At 35.7% G+C, this 17,813-nt stretch overlaps 1 protein-coding gene across 5 annotated transcripts in view; it reads left to right on the plus strand.

The window, feature by feature from the left end:
- LOC149783096 (uncharacterized protein C8orf34 homolog) overlaps positions 1 to 17,813 on the plus strand; it is a 77,491-nt gene that overhangs the window by 27,702 nt on the left and 31,976 nt on the right. For all 5 annotated transcript variants that reach the window (XM_089931309.1, XM_089931307.1, XM_089931306.1 and 2 more), the window contains 4 exons: positions 5,272 to 5,405; positions 7,301 to 7,443; positions 8,543 to 8,700; positions 9,179 to 9,246. In XM_089931309.1, the coding sequence (XP_089787435.1) occupies positions 5,272 to 5,405; positions 7,301 to 7,443; positions 8,543 to 8,700; positions 9,179 to 9,246 (503 nt within the window). The remainder of the gene's footprint in view (positions 1 to 5,271; positions 5,406 to 7,300; positions 7,444 to 8,542; positions 8,701 to 9,178; positions 9,247 to 17,813) is intronic.

The following is a 17,813-nucleotide window of genomic DNA, read 5'->3' on the forward strand; positions in this document are numbered from 1 at the left end:
TTCTACAGTGTCATCAGGGGTAGCAGCAAAATCATAAGTCTATCCCTATGAATTGTTACAGATTCAGATTTCTGTACAAGTTTACTTTTTTAAAACAAAACGTATTTACATAGCATTCCTATCACTGATCATAGCATTGCCACATTTGCACTATCATGGTAAATCCAATCTCAGTTGCACTATGGTAAATCCGCTCACTTAAAATTCAGTAGTCTCTTTGTTTTGTTGATACTGATGTATTTTGATTTCTTAATGAATTTATGACTGCTGGCATCATGTCAATGCTTTGTATATCAGTGCTAACAAAATTTATTGTTATGGTTTGCCAGAAGTGTCAACATTATGCATGAACTGTAGCCAGATTTATTTTGAAAAATTCTGATGCAGAAAAATCTGCATGCAGATTCCATGCCTAACATTGGAAAAACAAGTGAAATTCTGTCAAACGAATCACATTTGGCTAATGTCTTTTCACTGATGGAGATTTAATGCCTAACACTGGAAGTACAAGTGAAATTCTGTCAAATGAATCACATTTGGCTAATGTCTTTTCACTGATGCAGGTTTTGTCAATAATTCAGCTGCTGGCAGTTATCTAAAATTATTGTACACAATGTGAATGAGAATCAGCAAATCATTACTTCATCAGCAGTGTTCACCCTTGGTTGACTGCAATCAAAGTGTATTGACAGCAAAGTGTATTGACAGCAATCAAAGTGTACTAATTAATGATCATTACCAAACAGTGTCAGGTCACTAACATTTCCAGGAAAAGTGAATGACCCAAGCACAATGGATGCATTCAAATTTTTACGGTCAAGGAATTGTCATGTTCATATGAACCCTACATCATTGTTTTTAACAAATCACGGCAATTTGCTACGGCAATATTTTGGATAATACAACAATAATCTGTGAGCAGTGTTTGGTTGCATACATGAATTTAAGAAGGCATGGTCTTAGCATTTCTGCCGTTGTAGAAAGATACGTGAATTTAAGAAGGCATGGTCTTAGCATTTCGGACATTGTAGAAAGATACGTGAATTTAAGAAGGCATGGTCTTAGCATTTTGGACATTGTAGCAGTGTTTGGTTGCAAATGTGAATTTAAGAAGGCATGGTCTTAGCATTTCTGCCATTGTAGAAAGATACATGAATTTAAGAAGGCATGGTCTTAGCATTTCTGCCATTGTAGAAAGATACATGAATTTAAGAAGGCATGGTCTTAGCATTTCGGCCATTGTAGCAGTGTTTGGTTGCATACGTGAATTTAAGAAGGCATGGTCTTAGCATTTCGGCCATTGTAGCAGTGTTTGGTTGCATACATGAATTTAAGAAGGCATGGTCTTAGCATTTCAGCCATTGTAGCAGTGTTTGGTTGCATACATGAATTTAAAAAGGCATGGTCTTAGCATTTCGGCCATTGTAGCAGTGTTTGGTTGCATACATGAATTTAAGAAGGCATGGTCTTAGCATTTCAGACACTGTAGCAGTGTTTGGTTGCATACATGAATTTAAGAAGGCATGGTCTTAGCATTTTGGCCATTGTAGCAGTGTTTGGTTGCATACGTGAATTTAAGAAGGCATGGTCTTACCATTTCGGCCATTGTAGCAGTGTTTGGTTGCATACGTGAATTTAAGAAGGCATGGTCTTAGCATTTCAGACATTGTAGCAGTGTTTGGTTGCATACATGAATTTAAGAAGACATGGTCTTAGCATTTCGGACATTGTAGAAAGATACATGAATTTAAGAAGGCATGGTCTTAGCATTTCAGACATTGTAGAAAGATACATGAATTTAAGAAGGCATGGTCTTAGCATTTCGGACATTGTAGAAAGATACATGAATTTAAGAAGGCATGGTCTTAGCATTTCGGACATTGTAGAAAGATTCTTTGTTGATGATCAGGTCATTCAGTAAAATTGCCCAAAAATATAAGATGAACATGTCCAACAGTTTCAAAACAATTGTGTACCGGTCTAACTGCATGCTATAAAAAAATGTATGTATACCTACTGAATTACTTAATATTATGGTATACATGTACTGTATAGACTGCAATGTGTTTTCCTTTTCTGTCTTCAGCCTTCCACCTGTCCCTTTTACAGTGTGGGTTAAGGGCTTGCACAAAATCTTTTAACACCAAGTTGACGCTTGTTCTGCTGCTAACATTATGTGTCATATTTCTCCATAGCAACATTATGTGTCATATTTCTCCATAGCAACATTATGTCATATTTCTCCATAGCAACATTATGTGTCATATTTCTCCATAGCACAGTGTGGCAGATGTTCATTTAACAGCATGAATAACATTTTGTTTTTAAAAAATGCATTTTTTAAAGCATAATAATTTTTACATGTGTTTGTTTTAATTGATAATTTTATTTAATTGTTATATAAGACTAATTAACTCATTATATTTTAATTGGTAATTTTTATTTTTACAAAATGAATCTTAATTATGCTACAGATTTTGAGTAGTTAATAGGTACAGTAGATCTTTGATGATCTGAGCCTTATTTTATCCAGATTTTCATAAATGGTCTATATATATATATATAGAGAGAGAGAGAGAGAGAGAGAGATTCCCTTTGCCTTTACTGACCACTCCACTTTAGATAGTGCTCTCATTCACTTACACTTACCTAATAAGAAATATACATCAAGATCCATTTTTGAGACTGATTTTGCACTCAAATTAAGTGGTACCAAGACAACAATCAATCTTGGTGGTAGTGTCAAAGACAACAGACACGCTTGGTGGTAGGGTCAAAGACAACAGGCATTTTTGGTAGTAGTGTTCAAGATAACAGGCATTCTTGATGATAGTGTCCAAGACAATCAGTCAGTCCTAGTCAGATTTTATCATCTTGTTCCTTCACATGAGGCATCCATGGATTCAGACAAATGTCCCAGAGTGCTTCTAACTTTACCAGCCTCCTGTGTTTCATTTTGGGTGAAGAAATGACATAACTGGATGACCTTGGGAACTAGCTATGATGACAAATATGTCATTGATTTCTTCAATTCATAGATGAATGAATTAATTGGAAAAATTAATATGCTGTTAAAATCAGTTGGAAAAATCAATATACTGTTAAAATCAATGAAACCTTTTGTTTAATAGAGTCCAAATTGAGAAATAGGTTATTATTTGTATACAATTATTGATTCTTGGACTCCTTTTATCTGGTTTTGTTAATTTGGTTTTTGAATTCCTTCAATCTTCCTTTCCATTCACTCATGTCTGATAATATAAGGTATTTTTTAATTTTTTTATTATTAACACATTCATCAATTTATAAGTTATTACATTCATTTATGTTACCTGTATGTTAATTATTTTATTGTTGTATATGGTAATTATTTTTCTGTTGTACACTGGTATTGTATCATCATTTCCTATATATCAGCCCATAATTATTTCCATGAAGGCAAAATGTAGAACCAAGAATCAGTTGAGAAGTATAAATTTCAAATAACTAATGTTCTAAAGTATCAGCAAAACAAAGAGATTATAAAAGATTTGGTGAAAATTAAACCACATCAGTAACATTGAACAACAAATGGAGTTAACCCAGAAATGTCCATGTATATGTACATCACCTAGTCTTGCTGTGTAAACAGCTATTTCTGCTACTAATGGAGTATATTGTCTTTTTATATTCTTACAAATGTGGACATTGCCTGTAGCCAAAGGTCTAGGTGAGAACCTGTTGTAACCCTAAAGTGCTGACTTTTTAAAACAATTTTTTAATAACTGTGTATATTGCTTAACTTCATTCATATACCTGTATGTAATGCTTATATCTTTTTTAAATTACCTGTACATAATGCTTATATCTTTTTGAAAATACCGGTATGTTATGCTTATATGTTTTTAAAATTACCTTTCCATTTGAAAATGAAGCAAGGCGAGGGACAAAGCAATGAAAACCAACACAAAATATGACAGACAGCCTCTGCATTTTGTCTTGAGTGTCTTATTAAGTTCACTTAATGGTGGACTGTCTACAAAATATAAAGACAAAAATGGTGATTTTTTAGCCTTTGTGGTCATCCATACATTTTTAGTCTTTGTGGTCATCCATACATTTTCCAATTCATTTTAGTTATATGAGTCTTTAACATATTTGGTTAGTATATTTATATTTTCCAGTATAGTGACCAGATAAATGTAAATACAGTATATTTATATTTTCAATACCATCTATCAATTCATGTAAAATTTTGAATGAATTTATTTTATAGCTTTTGTAACTAAACCTAAATATGAGAGCTCCCAAGGTCATCCATTGATGTTTCTGTGTAGCAAACATAACACAAGGGTCTGGCAACATACCAGCTGCAGCAGCTGTGGCTAGTGTTTTTCAAATCTGCTTTATTAATTTTCATCTACTTTGGCATGGATCATTATAAAGCTTGGACAATTCGTTCTACCAAATGTTCGCTCACTCATGACCTTGGAGTTCAGGTTATAGTGATAGTAAATTTTACTTCAAGGTTTCACTTGAAAAGTATTATTTTTCCTAGTGCCCTGGATGGATTTTCTTCCTTCTTAGGATAAACAATCAGGAACCAAAGACACTTCTGTACGATACTTGTTCATCCTTTTGACCTTGGTGTCAGGTCACATTTATAGAAACTTTTAATTACAGTTTTGATTAGACTGTTTTCAGTTGTTCATATTTCCTAAAACTCTTAATGGATTGTCTTTTTACTTAGAATGAAACAGTATGATGCAAAGATAGTGTATTCAGCAGCTTGTCCTCCTTTTGACCTTAGGGTCAAGGTCACATTTTACAGCAAAGCTTTGATCATCTTGTCTTCATTATACCATTACCTTTTTGACTGAGTGTTAGTCTGACATTGTAAGTTTATAACATAACAACAAGCAACTGGTATTCAGTAAAAAGACATACTCCTTCTAATCTTCTAAATGTACTATAATACATTGAATCCATTAGGGGTATATTTCCTATCAGACTGAGGTGTTTTGAGGTTGTGGAAGCAACTATCAGTCACCTTTCAGTCTTGATATATAGGTTGTTAAACCAAAATGCCTATCAGTGCATGTTGGGGTGTAATTTTATTTTAGTATGGATCTTTTGCAAGACTATTGCAGCTATACCAGTCAATTTCTCACAATAGGCGAGTTGATTTCATGGAAGTTTCTAATAAAACATTGTGATGACTTTAATTTTTTTAGTACATGTTAAAATAGTATTGGTAAGGGTATATTTATATTTTTATATTTATTATTTCAGTGAAAAAGCAAGCTCAGGGTTGGATTTCAGACACAAAGGTCACAGCCACGGGTTTTGATGAACTTTTTGAGCAAAGTCATGCTGTGGAAAAGCCAGTCCAAGCAAAGAAAGAGGAGACAGTCCAGAGCAGTAAGGTATGCAGATCATTGCAATGGCATCTTGTTATTGTTTTTCTTAAGGTTTACTGGTTATAAAAAATAAATATTGGCAGTCTTTAAGTCTGTTGGCCAAGCACAGAAGAACTAGTATTGTCTAAGCCTGTTCAAATTATTCTCACATACCCTTATGTTGAGAACCAAAATTTACTGTGTAGAACATTTATGTGGGATTTGTAGCTCACCTGTACTAAGTGCAGGAGAGTCTATACACCTACTGTTATAATTGTCCATTGTCTGAGTCCACAATAGCATTAATAAATGTATAGAACATTTGATATTTCAGTCAGTGTCTCAGATACCATTGCATCTTTACTAACTTGATTTTGCATATTAAACCTAAATAGTAGAATATGACCATGCTTAGAAAATAGGTCACAGTTATCTACTTTTCACATCACAGTACACACTTTTTATATTAGGTCAGTTTGTTTGACACCACTGTTTAATGTCATGAAAATAGATCTGTGCATTGACCCTCGTTAGTATAGGTCCATTGTACCAAAAGTAAGTCACTGTTATGTACTTTTGATACTCCAGTGATCATGTACACTTTTCATGCATAAGTGTCATATACAGACATGATGCCTGAGATGTGCATGCATCCTGAAGATTGCTACACCAGGATATCAAAATTAGGTCATCATGACTTACCTTGTACACTTCTGTGACTATCTACACCTTTTGATCTTGAGTTGAATTTATTTGACTTTTTTGGTTGTACAGTCATCAAATCTATTAAGAGCATATATGTGGAAAAGGACGGCACCATTATATGAAAGAAAACTAGAGAAATGACAAGTAGGTCACTGTGATGTACTTTTGATACTCCAGTGATACTCACATTAAAAAACTCCCTCCTATACGGCATCACACTCCAATCCCCATGATGGAGTTGAGTCATTAGTAAAAAAATAGTGTATAACTCGTCCACTGAAAATTGAGAGTAGTTGAATTTAAAATAATTCTGTCATAAATTGCATGAAGCTGTAAGCAGTAAACATTTGTCATGATGGCCACCTTTGTATGTTGACATAATATAATAATAGCAAAATTTAAAACACTGTAAGGCATGTGCAATAACAATATTCTGCTGTTCATTGTATTCATATGCAGGACAAATATTGCATTAAGCCACCAGACAAAAAGAGTTTTTGTATTTAAACAGTTTTATATCATGTTTTTATCTTCCACACGTCACTAAAAAGTTAGAGGCATGTGTTTAGTGCAGTAAAACTTACGTAGCGGTGTCATTGTTCTTATTATCCAGTGTATCCCCTAAGGGTGAAAGGCTGAGAGTCAGAAATCCCATTGGTGTCAAATTGGGGGTTAGGCTGCGTAAACAAACAACTTTGGTATCAAAACTTGGGGTCAAGTTAAAATTTTGGGGGTCCCTAAAGCACAAATGAAGGTAAAAGGAAACACGGTTATCTTCTGAAACAGTAGAGTATCTGCAAAGATGCTTAGCAGGTACAGTTTCAGCTAGCCAGGACTATGCTTGGACATGTCTTTTAGGTTGATATAGGCCAGGACTATCCTTGGACTTGTCTTTAAGGTTCATGCAGGCCAGGACTATCCTTGGACTTGTCTTTAAGGTTTGTGCAGGCCAGGACTATCCTTGGACTTGTCTTTCAGGTTCATGCAGGCCAGTACTATCCTTGGACTTGTCTTTCAGGTCGATATAGGCCAGGACTATCCTTTGACTTGTCTTTAAGGTTCATGCAGGCCAGGACTATCCTTGGACTTGTCTTCAGGTTCATGCAGGCCAGGACTATCCTTGGCCTCGTCTTTCAGGTCGATATAGGTCATGACTATCCTTTCACTTGTCTTTCAGGTTGATATAGGCCAGGACTATCCTTTCACTTGTCTTTCAGGTCAATGCAGGAGAGTTTACAGGTGGAGGATACACGGGTCCCAAAACTCTTCGTAATCTGGATGATGACCCTCTTGCTGGGGAAATTAGATTAACATCTGGTACAGATAGTAATGAAGCATCAAAAGAATCAACACAGCTTAGGTATAAATCTGATCACTGTATTTATCCTCATTTATTTATGTTTTAAGTCATTTTGATGGAAAATATCCAACTGTTAAATATCATAATTTCATCCAGTGAATTACTGAAAATTATATGCAATTGAATAACTAATCTTATAACAACTGTTATAGCTATGGATGTTTTGTGAGAAAGTTCTTGGAATGTGGAAGAATTTTTATTTACACATTATCTGCATCAGTGTTCAATTTAATGTGGTGGTGAGGAGGAATAGTTGTAAACATTTCTTTGATAACCCTCATCCCCTCAGTTCATGAAATTTTAAATGAGATTCGCTCATACTTATAGATGAAAATGCAATTTAAACAAAGGTGTCATCATAGATTTGAACACTCTTCCTTTGATATCCCCCCCCTTCCCAGCATTATTGCAGGAATATTTCTGATGAATTTTAGCAATTGTTTCTAAATGTCTTTATAGCAAAGGAATCATGTTTTACAAAATGCCATATAGCAGGTTATGTTTCATAGCAAAGGACTCATGTTTTACAAAATGCCATATAGCAGGTTATGTTTCATAGCAAAGGAATCATGTTTTACAAAATGCCATATAGCAGGTTATGTTTCATAGCAAAGGAATCATTTTTTTCATAGGTTACATAGGCATTTACAAAGTAGCATTTTCACTGAATGATTGATGGAAGTTTTGATGTGTTTATTTTCTTCAGGTTGAAGAAGTAATTAATTATGGTTCGTTAATAATGACAAAAGTACATCTTAATCAGTTTATTCTTTATGGAGTTACGTAAGTATTTTGTAAAATTAACAACATCTAACAATCTATTATGACGTAAGCAATTAGCTAACCCTAACCCTAAATCTCTACTTTATGTTTCAGCATGTGACATCACAGAAAACCCTAACCCTAAATCCCTACTTTATGTTTCAGCATGGGACATCACAGAAAACCCTAACCCTAAATCCCTACTTTATGTTTCAGCGTGGGACATCACAGAAAACCAAAGCTTGAGTAGCTAACCCTAACCCTAAATCCCTACTTTATGTTTCAGCATGGGACATCACAGAAAACCCTAACCCTAAATCCCTACTTTATGTTTCAGTGTGGGACATCACAGAAAACCAAAGCTTGAGGCCCATCGTCATCGTGCAGAGTTAGAACAGCTACTGCATAAGAAAGATTTGGACAAGGCATCGACAGATTCTGGATATATTGATGATCTAAACGCTGAAGAGGAAGATGACGCTATAGAGCTGTTGGGTAGGTTATTCCAGGAATATTTATGAATACATTCCACTATAGAGCTGTTGGGTAGGTTATTCCAGGAATATTTATGAATACATTCCACTATACAACTGTTGGATAGGTTATTCCAGAAATATTTTTGAATACATTCTGCTAGGATGTTTTTTCCGGCTCATTTTAGTGAATATTTATGAATAAATTCCACTAGGATATTACTCTGCATAACATTAAAGTGCACCTATCCAAGGCCACAAAGTTTTGATCAGCTAGTCCTATCCAAGGCTGCAAGGTCTGGTCCAGCCAGGCTTGGTTTGAAAGTGGCCTTATATTTCTTGATTGTTGCATATAAATAGATATCAGTTAGACAGGAACCTGTTAATTTAATTAATGTCAAAAGGTTGTTGAATGAAAAGATTTTAGATATCCTTGTCCAGCCTCTTCCCACAGAATTTTTGTAATGTTCTTCTTAGCATGGTGGCACTTCCATTTTCAGAGGATCCTGATGACCTGATTAGAGAAGGAGTCACAAAAGTCCCTAAAGGGGGTTACAAGCTGAGCAGGGTATGTATGAATTCATAAAACACAAGTCATTGAAATGGAAAATTATACCCATAAGGGAACATGCCTGTAACATTATGCTTATCTTCAAACTATTTATACATGTGACAGTTTAATGGTCAGCTTTCTTTCCTGAGGAGAGTCAAAAAGTAACCCTAAATGGATCTGTAAGGTATCACTTATTAAGTGATAACATCATCAATATTAGTAATGTTAAAAAGTACCACTTTATATGCAGATGTTAACTCAAATCTATTAGGTCATATTACCAAGTAAAACTATAATTGGATGTACACTGGGTCCAGTATGATTATTGATGTACAGTAGGCCCATTATGATTATGGATGTACACTGGGTCCAGTAAGCGCATGGATGTATACTAGGCCCATTATGATTATGGATGTACACTTGGCCCAGTAATTATGGATGTACACTAAGCCCAGTATGATTATGGATGTACACTAGGCCCAGTATGATTATGGATGTACACTAGACCCATTATGATTATGGATGTACACTAGGTCCATTATGATTATGGATGTACACCAGGCCTATTATGATTATGGATGTACACTAGGCCCATTATGATTATGGATGTACACTAGGCCCAGTATGATTATGGATGTACACTGGGCCCATTATGATTATGGATGTACACTAGGCCTATTATGATTATGGATGTACATTAGGCCTATTATGATTATGGATGTACACTAGGCCCATTATGATTATGGATGTATACTAGGCCTAGTATGATTATGGATGTACACTAGGCCCATTATGATTATGGATGTACACTAGGCCCAGTAATTAATGGATGTACACTAGGCCCATTATGATTATGGATGTACACTAGGCCCAGTATGATTATGTACACCAGGCCCATTATGATTATTGATGTACATCAGGCCCATTATGATTATAGATGTACACCAGGCCCATTATGATTATGGATGTACACTAGGCCCATTATGATTATGGATGTACACTTGGCCCAGTAATTATGGATGTACACTAGGCCCGTTATGATTATGGATGTACACTAGGCCCATTATGATTATGGATGTACACTTGGCCCAGTAATTATGGATGTACACTAGGCCAATTATGATTATGGATGTACACTAGGCCCATTATGATTATGTATGTACACTAGGCCCATTATGATTATGGATGTACACTTGGCCCAGTAATTATGGATGTACACTAGGCCCATTATGATTATGGATGTACACTAGGCCCAGTATGATTATGTACACCAGGCCCATTATGATTATTGATGTACATCAGGCCCATTATGATTATGGATGTACACCAGGCCCATTATGATTATGGATGTACACTAGGCCCATTATGATTATGGATGTACACTAGGCCCATTATGATTATGGATGTACACTAGGCCCATTATGATTATGGATGTACACTTGGCCCATTATGATTATGGATGTACACCAGGCCCATTATGATTATGGATGTATACTAGGCCCATTATGATTATGGATGTACACTTGGCCCAGTAATTATGGATGTACACTAGGCCCATTATGATTATGGATGTACACTTGGCCCAGTAATTATGGATGTACACTAGGCCCATTATGATTATGGATGTACACTTGGCCCAGTAATTATGGATGTACACTAGGCCCATTATGATTATGGATGTACACTTGGCCCAGTAATTATGAATGTAAGCTCATGGCTGTAGATTAGGCCTCATAATCTCATGGATGTAGAATAGGCCCTATGAACTCATGGATGTAGAATAGGCCCCATAATCTCATGGATGTAGAATAGGACCAATAAGTTCATGGATGTAGAATAGGACCCATAAGCTCATGGATGTAGAATGGACCCCATAATCTAATGGATGTAGAATAGGCCCCATACTCTCATGGATGTAGAATGGGCCCCATAATCTAATGGATGTAGAATAGGCCCCATAAGCTCATGGATGTAGAATGGGCCCCATAATCTAATGGATGTAGAATAGGCCCTATGAGCTCATGGATGCAGAATGGGCCCCATAATCTCATGGATGTAGAATGGGCCCCATAATCTCATGGATGTAGAATGGGCCCCATAATCTCATGGATGTAGAATGGGCCCCATAAGCTCATGGATGTAGAATGGGACCAATAAGCTCATGGATGTAGAATAGGCCCCATTAGCACATGGATGTAGAATAGGCCCCATAATCTCATGGATGTAGAATGGGCCCCATAAGCTCATGGATGTAGAATAGGCCCCATAATATCATGGATGTAGAATAGGCCCTATGAGCTCATGGATGTAGAATAAGCCCCATAATCTCATGGATGTAGAATAGGCCCCATAAGGGGGCACTCACCAATTAATATTTACTTTAGAGAGAGTGATGTATGTAAGGTGAAGCAGTTCACATTTAAAACATGCACAATGGAGAGAATGTTGGCATACCTATATGCTACAGTAATGTAATGTGGATGATATTTCTTTGGATATTATACTTTTGGAAATTTTGCATGATTTAAGCACACTGCTAACTAAAATGACTGCTCCCTTGTGTTAAAAAATCAGCCTGAATTAGTCTAAAGTACACTATACATAGCAGCTATTAAAATAGGGAAAATGAATTTTGCCAGACTAGACAATACCAGCTTCTGAAAGTGCAATGAATGAATTACCAAATATATAAAATGTAAAAAAAGTTATCGGCTCTTTTTTATACAATTTTCCTCAGAAGTTCAGGAAGTGAAAATGACCATTGCAAGTAGAGCTAGCACATTTTTGAAAGGTGCACATTTGAAGTAAGGCCAAGCTGTATACTCTATAACCCATAGTACACCCATAAATCATACACCAAAATAAAGGGAATTAAAGGTTCTTTTAATTATACCTAAGATATACAAGGTCATTTTTAAATAGCCAGTATAACCAGTGAGGAAAGCCGGGGAAATTCTTTTTCTTTAAAATCCTAACCCTATTCAAAATACGAAACTGTAGAGCACCAAAGCAAATATAAAAATGTTTGCAATTATTTTTTTTATTTTCATATAATTATGTATGATGTTCTGAATAAAATGGTACATTCATATTGATGTTAAGCATGAAAATAAGCTAATTATGCTCATTTTGCTCTTTCTTACATAATTTGCCATGAGGCATGTTTGTGTGAGTAGTGACCTTAATTATGGGGAAATTAAAAGTCTTAGAATATAGGAATAGAGTTCAACTTAAATTTAAAACTGTTGCAATAAGTAAAAGAAATATATGGTGAAAATGTTTCTTTTTTTTTTTATTTGCAATGAAATGAAAAAAATAAATGATGAGAAAGTGAATTCGCTTCTTCCATATTAAACAATAGGCAAATATTTTACACTTTGACCTTTGACCTTTATGAACCTGATGCGTTACTTCCCTTTTCAAATTGTAAAATTCATTGTTGATATCTCAGAAATAATTCTGGCTAGTTTCATGTTCCTGTCATTCAGCATAACATTGATTGCTATGTTTACAAAATGTAATGTGCATTCTTAAAATAGCTCACTTTTTATCATTGGGGCGGGGCTGGACTTGTTAGAGACTCTGACACTCATAAATACTGTTCTTTGGGGGGAAAGGCAGGAGAATTATTCAAAAGGATTGTTTTGATACTTGCGACTTAAATGTTTCAGCCATATAAACATAATTAAATCATACAATAATAATACCTATTTTCTCTTAATGGGGGCGCTCACCAATTAATATGTACTTTAGAGAGAGTGACGTATGTAAGGTGAAGTAGTTCACATTTAAAACATGCACAATGGAGAGAATGTTGGCATACCTATATGCTACAGTAATGTAATGTGGATGATATTTCTTTGGATATTGTACTTTGGGAAATTTTACATGATTTAAGCACACTGCTAACTAAAATGACTGCTCCCTTGTGTTAAAAATTCATCCTGAATAAGTCTAAAATACACTATACATAGCAGCTATTAAAATAGGGAAAACAAATTTTGCCAGACTAGACAATACCAGCTTCTGAAAGTGCAATGAATGAATTACCAAATATATAAAATGTAAAAAAAGTTATCAGCTCTTTTTTATACAATTTACCTCTGAAGTTCAGGAAGTGAAAATGACCAAGTAGAGCTAGCACTTTTTTGAAAGGTGCACATTTGAAGTAAGGCCAAGTGGTATACTCTATAACCCATAGTACACCCATCAATCATACACCAAAATAAAGTGAATTAAAGGTTCTTTTAATTATACCTAAGATACACAAGGTCATTTTTAAATAGCCAGTATAACCAGTGAGGAAAGCCGGGGAAATTCCTTTTCTTTAAAATCCTAAACCTATGCAAAATACGAAACTGTAGAGTGCCACCTAAGCTCATGGATGTAGAATAGGCCAATAAGCTCATGGATATAGAATATGCCCCATAATCTCATGGATGTAGAATAGGCCCCATGATTTCATGTAGAATAGGCCCCATAATCTCATGGATGTAGAATAGGCCCCATAATCTCATGGATGTAGAATAAGCCCCATGAGCTCATGGCTGTAGAATAGGCCCCATAATCTCATGGATGTAGAATAGGCCCAATGAGCTCATGGATGTAGAATAGGCCTCATAATCTCATGGATGTAGAATAGGCCCCATAATCTCATGGATGTAGAATAGGCCCCATGAGCTCATGGATGTAGAATAGGCCCAATGAGCTCATGGATGTAGAGTAGGCCCTATGAGCTCATGGATGTAGAATAAGCCCCATGAGCTCATGGCTGTAGAATAGGCCCCATAATCTCATGGATGTAGAATAGGCCCCATAATCTCATGGATGTAGAATAGGCCCCATGAGCTCATGGATGTAGAATAGGCCCCATGAGCTCATGGATGTAGAATAGGCCCCATAATCTCATGGATGTAGAATAGGCCCCATAATCTCATGGATGTAGAATAGGCCCCATGAGCTCATGGATGTAGAATAGGCCCAATGAGCTCATGGATGTAGAGTAGGCCCTATGAGCTCATGGATGTAGAATAGGCCGCATAAGCTCATGGATGTAGAATGGGACCCATAAGCTCATGGATGTAGAATAGGCCCCATAAGCTCATGGATGTAGAATGGGCCCCATAATCTCATGGATGTAGAATGGGCCCCATAATCTCATGGATGTAGAATAGGCCCCATAATCTCATGGATGTAGAATGGGCCCCATAATCTCATGGATGTAGAATAGGCCTTATGAGCTCATCGATGTCGAATAGGCCCCATTAGAGCATCCACCTCGGATACGGGAGGTTGTGGTTTTGATCCCTGGCCGAGTCATACCAGAGACTTACAAAAATGGTACTAACAGCTGCCTCACTTGGCGTTCAGCATTAAGAAGTTAGTATTAGGACTGGTCGGCCTGGTGTCAAGATAATGTGACTGGGTGGGACATCATGCTGCATGTCTGCAGCATGATGCGCCAGTGCTAGACATCGCTATAAACTGCCACATTGCAGACATCGTAGCAATATGACTGAAAAAGTGTTAAAGCTACGTTAAAAATCAAAATCACATCACATCACATAGAATAGGCCCCATAAGTTTGTGGATGTACAGTTGGCACCATAAGTTCGTGGATGTACAGTTGGCCCCATAAGTTTGTGGATGTACAGTTGGCCCCATAAGTTTGTGGATGTACAGTTGGCCCCAATATGACCAATATGTCATAAAAAGTGAGTAATTATTTGAACCATTTGCCAGTGAATGTGTCCTACATTGTTCTAGCTAAGATGGTCTTGGACTTTTATAAAGGTGTGTTTAATTTTTACCTATTCCTTTGTACAATTTAACCAGTACTGTACTGACTTGCCATTAAGCCTTATACATACATAGAAATTACTAAGGGTGATTTACTTCAAGTAAGTCATTTGATGGCAAAAGATAAAATAATCAAAGTCAGTTATGGATTTTAGAATAACCTGCCATTGTTGGTGCAGATATTTATTAACTATGCAATGAGATTGAATAAATTTGTAAATTTATTTACTATACTAATTAAACTCTTAAATGAATGACTCCTTAGATCATGTGTTCTGATCTTAAAAAAATTTGGTACCACTTTCAGAGTAAAGCTGTTTCAGTTTTGTTTTTTACAAGCATGGTGGACTGTACAATATTTTAAGTATCAAGCATGGTGGACTGTACAATATTTTAAGTATCAAGCATGGTGGACTGTACAATATTTTTACAAGCATGGTGGACTGTACAATATTTTTACAAGCATGGTGGACTGTACAATATTTTAATTATCAAGCATGGTGGACTGTACAATATTTTAATTATCAAAAGCTGGATATCATTTAAAGTAATTCTGCAAAATATTTCAAAGATCTCGTTGAAACAATCATTCAAAAGCCTTCACCAAAAAATGTATCATCTAGGCTAATTCATCTTGATACCTGTGTAAAATCTGACAGAGAGGTTCATATTAAATTGATGTTCATATGGACATACAATCAATTATATATACTGTACTTTTTCATATCGGCATTACCACATTGGGTATACTGTACTTTTTCATATCGGCATTATCACATTGGGTATACTGTACTTTTTCATATGGACATTATCACAGTGGGCATTTCCACAGTGGGTATACTGTACTTTTTAACATGGACATTGCCACAGTGGGTATACTGTACTTTTTCATATGGACATTACCAGTCGGTATACTGTACTATTTTGTATGGACATTATCACAGTGGGTATACTGTACTTTTTCATATGGACATTGCCACAGTGGGTATACTGTACTTTTTCATGTGGACATTACCACAGTGGGTATACTGTACTTTTTCATATGGACATTACCACAGTGTGTATACTGTACTTTTTCATATGGACATTACCACAGTTGGTATACTGTGCTTTTTCATATGGACATTACCACAGTGGGTATACTGTACTGTTTTGTATGGACATTACCACAGTGGGTATACTGTACTTTTTCATGTGGACATTACCACAGTGTGTATACTGTACATTTTGGTATGGACATTGCCACAGTGGGTATACTGTACATTTTGGTATGGAAATTACAGCAGTGGGTATCCTGTACTTTTTCATATGGACATTTCCACAGTGGGCATCCTGTACTTTTTTGTGTGGACAAACCACAGTGGGTATACTGTACTTTCATATGGACATTACCACAGTGGGTATACTGTACTTTTTCATATGGACATTACCTCAGTGGGTATACTGTACATTTTCATATGGACATTACCACCATGGGTTCAAGGCTGTAGAATAGGCACCATGTGTGCATGCTTCTTCAAATCATAGGAAATGACTGTTTGAGGCAAGAACAGTGGTGACTCAGTAGTTAACATGCTGGACACACAACTGAAATGGTGTATGTTTGAATCCTGTCATCACATCAACCCAAAGCAGCTAATGTAGCTTACCTTTGGGCAAGGCATTTAACTCCAGTTGTTTCATCTAGAAATAACCTACCTGTGCTGATGTGTGTTAAAAAACCAAACCAGATTTGCATGGACACTTGTGCTATGTTCAAGTCTTCAGCTTCTTTCAGTATGAATGATTTCTAGATGTACATGATTTGATCATGAATGATTTCTAGATGTACATGATTTGAGTATGAATGATTTCTAGATGTACATGATTTGAGTATGAATGATTTCCAGGTGTACATGATTTGAGTCTGAATGATTTCTAGATGTACATGATTTGAGTATGAATGATTTCTAGATGTACATGATTTGAGTATGAATGATTTCTAGATGTACATGATTTGAGTATGAATGATTTCTAGATGTACATGATTTGAGTATGAATGATTTCTAGATGTACATGATTTGAGTATGAATGATTTCTAGATGTACATGATTTGAGTATGAATGATTTCTAGATGTACATGATTTGATCATGAATGATTTCCAGATGTACATGATTTGAGTATGAATGATTTCTAGATGTACATGATTTGATCATGAATGATTTCCAGATGTACATGATTTGAGTATGAATGATTTCCAGGTGTATACGATTTGAATATGAATGATTTCCAGGAGTACACAATTTGAGTATGAATGATTTCCAGATGTACATGATTTGCATATGAATGATTTCCAGGTGCACATGATTTGAGTCTGAATGATTTCTAGATGTACATGATTTGAGTATGAATGATTTCCAGGTGTACATGATTTTAGTATGAATGATTTCTAGATGTACATGATTTGAGTATGAATGATTTCCAGGTGTATATGATTTGAGTATGAGTGATTTCCACGCATCCATGATTTGATCATGAATGATTTCCAGGTGTACATGATTTGATTATGAATGATTTCCACGCGTACATGATTTGAGTATGAATGATTTCTAGATGTACATGATTTGATCATGAATGATTTCCAGGCATACATGATTTGATCATGAATGGTTTCCAGGTGTATATGATTTGATCATGAATGATTTCTGATTTGAGTATGAATGATTTCTAGATGTACATGATTTGATTGTGAATGTTTTCCAAATGTACACGATTTAAGTATGAATTATTTCCAGATGTACAT

Source organism: Sinohyriopsis cumingii, chromosome 14 (assembly GCF_028554795.1).
Source record: "Sinohyriopsis cumingii isolate HCF-2022 chromosome 14, ASM2855479v2, whole genome shotgun sequence".
Taxonomy (NCBI): Eukaryota; Metazoa; Mollusca; class Bivalvia; order Unionida; family Unionidae; genus Sinohyriopsis; species Sinohyriopsis cumingii.